This window comes from Chelonus insularis, unplaced genomic scaffold (genome assembly GCF_013357705.1).
Source record: "Chelonus insularis isolate UGA/USDA-ARS -01 unplaced genomic scaffold, ASM1335770v1 contig_71_pilon, whole genome shotgun sequence".
In the NCBI taxonomy this organism is placed as follows: Eukaryota; Metazoa; Arthropoda; class Insecta; order Hymenoptera; family Braconidae; genus Chelonus; species Chelonus insularis.
The window spans coordinates 476285-482647 of record NW_023276721.1 but is presented as its reverse complement, the minus strand read 5'-3'; the positions used below and the strand labels follow the sequence as shown (position 1 = coordinate 482647).

Genomic DNA, 6363 nt, shown 5'->3' with positions numbered 1-6363 from the left:
AAAAATTCTGTCTTATACTACAGACAATTTTAAAAAACTAAATAATTATTTTTTGAGCAATCTCGAATAAAAATTCTACTCTATAACCAGTAGTTATCGATAGCGTTATGAAGAAAAACTGAAGAATAACACATTTTATATGCAAATAATCATTCAAATTACGATATATTTTTAAGAACTAGCTGATTCCCGCGATTTGTCTGCGTAATGTGCATAATGACGTCATATATTGACAGATTGTTCGAAAAAAATTTGAATAGTGATATCATAATTTGAATGCGCCAATTTCGAATACGTTTTACTTTGTTATGGTAAAAAAAGTAATGAATTCAAAGATACCAATGACAAACAAAAAGAATTCAAATTTTACGCTCCTTTACAACGATTCAAATATTATAAATAGAAAGAGTTCGATCACTCTTATGTTGCCCGGTTTGTGATTCGTTTTCATTGAAAAGAAATATTCCCTTTGAAAAAACTCGAATAAATAGCATAGATTCGGTTTTCACTGGTTTATAATAAGTTTAATTGCCGTAAACAATAAGAGTTCGTTTATATTAGAACCCGTTTTCAATTGTTTGTAACAAATTTAATTATTATAAACAGTAAAAGTCTTATCTATTTATGTTACGTCGGTAGTAACTCGTTTTTAACAAGAGAAAGAATTTTCCGTTGGAAGACCTCAAGAATATTGCATAGAAATGCTTTATCATTGTTTATAACAAATTTGATTGTTACAAAGAATAAGAGTGCGTTTTCATTTATGCTACGTTATTAGTAAGTTTTTTTCAACAAAAGAGAAAATTTCCCGTTGGAAGAACTCAAATATCTTGCATAGATTCGGTTTCTAATTGTTTAGAACAATTTTAATTGCTCTAAACAATTTATAAAAACAAAAAGTAGCCCATAACCTTTCTAATAACGTCCTCTACATGTCGGCAAAGTTTTGTCGCAATTAAAAATTTTTCGATATACACTAGTTATTTAATCCAAAATTCTAATTCTTCTTAACTTTACTCATTTTAAAGGGTCTTCTCAAAACAAGGAAACGTAGAACTACTTTAAACAATTTTTTATAATTTTATAAAAACAACGAATTTATATAAATTGCATACATTAATGAAAGAATGTAACGAAAATTACGTAAATATTGTTATATATCCTGCCCTTATATTATAACTTAGTTTATCTATGTATATCTTATCTAGCTTTCTAAATTCTTCAAATCCCTTTTTTCTATATCCTGTCATAAAACTGCACTTTAATATTTCCCCAGAAAACTACACTTTCCAAAATTCCCAAAATCCTCAACTACCTGATTCGACACAGTTTCACTAACCAAAAAAAAACAGCCTTACGTCACCAAAAAACAACCCCTTCTATCCTGAATTTCATCCCATAAATACATCCCATTTTAAGGAACATACTCACTCTTTTCTAAGACACCAACCTGTCTACTTGTCTTCTATTTTCTAAATTATACAATTTTATATCAGAACAGCTGTAACCTGTACAAACTATTAAGTTTTAATAAACTCGAAGTAGAACTTAAATTCGTGTTTCATTGGCTATACAACAATATTTCTGAAAGAGAAAAAACAAATGGCAATCAAATTGCTAGTAAATGGGAATAACAATATATGAAACTATTTTTTTATACTGCCTCAAAATAAAATTAGACACGAAAAAAAAGCTTTTCAATTAATTATAATCATACATGACGAGTATTGAGTGATAATTGGAATATTCGTAACCTTTAAGGATGTATAAGGATGAAACTTATGATCGAGTTTTACCCTGAAAATTTGCATATAACTAGGACAATATGACTTACATCCACTATGTAATTTTTAGGGTAGCTAACCGACTGTTTTTTAAAAATAATTGATTTTGAAAATCGACTAAAAATGCATTAGGATTATGGAAGAATAGGCACTACTTCCACTATATTGATATTTATATTAATAAATCAGTTGGCTAGCATAAAAAAAAACTATAAACAATATAAATCGATAATGGAAAAAAATATTGGTACTATGGAAAAATTGTTTGCCCGACTATATTTAAAGAAAAATGATTCTAAACTTTTTTTTTTATCAGAAACCACCATGAGTTCCTTGATAACTTTACGCTTGGCAACGTTGTAATTGTCGTGAATGAATACAACAAATAAAAACGCTTTCTATTGGTTGTAAGCAGAGAGCGGAAAACTCAAAAACTTAAAACCGTAAATAGTTCATTTCTTTTCTAATTTGTTTTTTTAAATTTATTATCACATAAATATTATAATTATGTTATAATAATTTATTTAAAAATATAAATAAACTTCATAAGTTTTAGATACTTTTTTAAAAAAAGTAAAAATAATGGAATAAGAATAATAAATTATTGATGAATGAGTAACATCATATATCACTTGAAACATTCATATAATAAAAATATAATATAATAAAAGTAAATAACTAATCATTTAATCTGCAAAATTTATATTGAACATTAATATGTAACAAACCTAGGTTAGGATCTTCTAGAATATCTTCTTTTTTGCTTCGCTTTTCCATGCTTTCAGCATTTGCCAATTTTCTTTTTTTACAGAATTTTCCTTTTTTATCACGTGTAAACATGATTTTATATGTTAAATTCGAACTATTCCCTTACAAACTGATTACAACGTTGCCAAATATAAAGTAGAAATCACGTGACTACATTCTAACTTAACCTACACACATAAACATGTTTACCCCTTCTCCCAATAATTTCGATTTCCCTCTCTTTTATCCTCGTACATCCTTAATTAAAAAACTAATATAAAGTTTAACGTAATTACTCAAACTGTCATTTATTGAGTGACAACTTTTACTGAATAACCGATTGAGAAAAATGAATTATATAGAAAACTTAATAAATAATCTTAATTTTACTTACATTTCTGGATTTTTAACTGGAATACAATGAAAGCTCAGATCAGGATTTTTTGCCTTCGAATTTTGACATCTTTTGTAGATACATTGAGATTTACTTTGCACCATTTTTAATATTCACAAAAATATTTAAAATATTTTGCAGAAGTAATCAAGAAACAATTTTTTTACAACTGATGTTAATTAGCAAAAAAAAATAAAGCAGATATTAAGAGTTAAATCGTGACAATCGCTGCATGATCAACCGTAGTCAAAAATCAACTGATTTATTTGATACGTTAGGTTTTTAGATATGAATGAAAACATCGTTAAGAAAGACATTCGAGCTCTCATCCTTAGAATTAAACGTAAACATTGTTGCGTGAGCTCGACGATGACCGTTTGAACGAATTTTGCATGTGTAAACATGATTTTTATGTACTTAAAAAGACATAAACTGATATTAATTGATTTACTGTAAATCAGGTAACATGACTAAATGAGATGTTTCATTTATTTCTCTCTCATGACAGCACGCAACAGCACTCTACACAAGAAATTTTACCCTCCCCCTTTCCTTTCAATTCTATTTTTTCTATTAACTTTTAAAGTACAGCACGTACACATAATTTATCAATAGATTTGCCATACAAATCATCTGTGAGCTTTTATTTGCAGCATTAATCATAATTTTTAATCTATTTATTGAAAAGATATTCATCCGTAAAGATTGAGGGTGAGTTTTACCACTTTAGCAGTTGCTAAGTAGGGCTGCCAACTATTAAAAATATCCACATTTCAGCGTGTACAGTGCACTCTGATGGTAAAAATATAAAGTCATTATTATTACCACAAAAACGCGCTAGTATCTATGAAAATACTTTGGAAAGGTTTAAGATTATTTTTTAGTTTTATCGTGTTAAATATATTAAAGTATATATCAATAAAATATCAATTGAAAGAAGTTTTTTGTAAGAAGTAATATCATCGAATTAATTCTTTATTTTCATTTTTGCAGCATGGATAGGTTAATTATTGATTTTTTGATGCTAGATGATGATGATGATGGTGAAATTGACCATCATCATTTTCCTGTTCGTAGGCCCAAAATATTCCGTTTAAGAATAAATTGGTTCCACATATTAGACGAAAACGATTTTATTGCCAGATTTAGATTAAATAAAAATATGTTTCTAGAAATCCTTCTTCAAATTGAGGGGATGATAGGGCATAACACTCCTAAGTATTTCAAACTAATATTTTCATTATTGTTTAACAGTAATGCTTATAAATTAAAGAAAAAATTCATTCAATTTTTTCATTTCGCAGTAATGCTGCTATTCCGCCTATAATACAATTATTAGTTGCAATTCGGTTTTTTGCAACCGGCTCTTTTTATATAACTATGGGTGACTTTACTGGAATCAGCAAATCGAGTGTTTGCCATATTATTCATCGGACTTCCAGGGCTATTGCGAGTTTACGTAGGTATTACATCAGATTTCCAACAACTCCTGCAGCCATAAGGCAGATTCAAAAAGAAGATTTTCATCGAGCTGGATTTATACGTGTTATTGGAGCTATCGATTGTATGCATGTTAGAGTTAGATCATACGGTAAGATATTTTTTTTTATGTTTTTTCTACGTTAAACGAATGAGATGTATGTCTCCACATGCCATTTTTTAAGTGCAGGAGGAGACGATACAGAGTTATATAGGAATCGTAAATCCTTTTTTTCAATCAATGTTCAAGCGATAGTCAATTCACGTCTTCAAATTATGGATCTAGTTGCGCGATGGCCGGGATCTACTCATGATTCTACAATTTTTGATCATTCATTAATAAAATATCGCTCTGAAACTGGAGAATTCGGAAACTCATGCTTGGTAGGAGACTGTGGATACCCTGCTTTGCCATATTTGATGACTCCATTAATAAATCCAAGAACTGCTGCAGAACAATTATACAACGAATCCCAAATAAGAACACGAAATATGGTTGAACGATGCTTCGGCATTTGGGGAAAAATTTTTGCTGTGTTGACTATTGGCTCACGTTTTTTCAATGTTGAATCAACATTACCAGTTATAGTTGCAACAGCAATTTTATATAATCTCCGTATGTCAGTGAATCCTTCTCCTTGCGTAAGGCATAGCAGATATGATGATATTCCACAAACATACAACCCAATAAACAACATCAATGAACGTCAGTGGATAATTGATAATTACTTTGATCGGTATGTAATTATAATTAAATCGGTTTTATCATGGAATCATTTGTGTTTATAATAATTTTTGTTTCAGACTATAAATATTTATTATTATATAAATAGACTGATCTTTCTAATTTTTTATGAAAACAAGTGGGTCATAATATACATTCAGAATTTAAAGTAATATGCTACATATTTGTCCGTAACAACAAAATTATTATAACTCCGACTTGACAATAACATGGAAATAAATATGATGAAGATCAATCATGATGTTTACAAATGAACAAATTTCATGAGATCCCATTACGTTGAGTCCAAATATTCAAAATGTTCAATTGGTTCAACTACTCAAACCCACTCTCAGTTGGTACAAAAAAATGGTGCTCATGAAGAGGAAGAAAATACTGAAGACGAGTGTGATACTGATGATGGATTGTATGTAAAAAATGAGAATAATAGCTTCGTAAATGACAGCAGATCACTAAAAACATCTTATGTAAGCGCACAATTAGATTGTGATAAAACAAGTCCTTTAGGAGTTCAACAGCAGAAATTTGGTGTATGGTGAAAATGTATCTTGATGTATTTAGAAAGCTAGAGTAGACCTCGAAAATCAAGTCTCTATGCTTGAAAAGGACTTAAAAAGTGCAACAGAAGTTGGATTAGAACTAGAGTGCATGCTGAGGGAACTTCTAGCTATTAAAAATGAAGAGAATAATCTTGCAAAGACTGTTTAAGATTTGCAAGCTTGTCGATGTATTGCCGTTGACAACGGTAATACAATTTTCTAATAAGAATTTTTAGATAATAATCCTGTTAAAAAAAATGAACAAGCTTAAGAAGTGTCACCATTTATTAAAGCAAATAGTATGGATTTACAAGCAATAGAGTACGTCAGTGAAAATGAAGATGTTGATGACGTTGGAATAGTAGAAGAAATAGTACTTGATGTTACATCTAATACTCCACCAAAAACCCAAAGATCAACTAAATATCGAAGTATTATTTCGAAAACAACTACAGTACTTAAATGTAGAGTTTATTCAAAGAATTTCAGTACTAAAATTGCCTTCCAGAAGCACGTAACTTGAACACATAAGAAAAAAGTTTGTATTGAAGAAGACAATGTTTATATACATGCTATGTATGATTACAGAACCTTGAAAAATAGTCTTTTTGCAACACGTTTAGAAGGGAAGCCTGAAACTTGGTCAAGAAAAGGTCAAAATAATCTTGTATTGTC

At 29.3% G+C, this 6363-nt stretch overlaps 1 protein-coding gene across 1 annotated transcript; it reads left to right on the top strand.

Annotated features, from left to right (window-relative positions):
- Positions 1-4305: 4305 nt before the first annotated feature.
- On the top strand, positions 4306-5857 carry LOC118071077 (putative nuclease HARBI1). The gene is made up of 4 exons (XM_035090032.1): positions 4306-4516; positions 4655-5046; positions 5485-5616; positions 5711-5857. Exons 1-4 carry the CDS (start codon positions 4306-4308, stop codon positions 5855-5857), a joined length of 882 nt encoding a protein of 293 aa, XP_034945923.1.
- The last annotated feature ends 506 nt before the right edge of the window (positions 5858-6363 follow it).

What these genes read in the sequence shown, in the direction of transcription:
- LOC118071077 (XM_035090032.1), top strand. Translation starts at nt 4,306, where the DNA reads ATGGGTGACTTTACTGGAATCAGCAAATCGAGTGTTTGCCATATTATT. An exon ending in CAGTGAATCCTTCTCCTTGC is followed by an intron (nt 5,047 to 5,484) that starts GTAAGGCATAGC and finishes ACCCACTCTCAG; the next exon opens with TTGGTACAAAAAAATGGTGC. An exon ending in GATCACTAAAAACATCTTAT is followed by an intron (nt 5,617 to 5,710) that starts GTAAGCGCACAA and finishes TGATGTATTTAG; the next exon opens with AAAGCTAGAGTAGACCTCGA.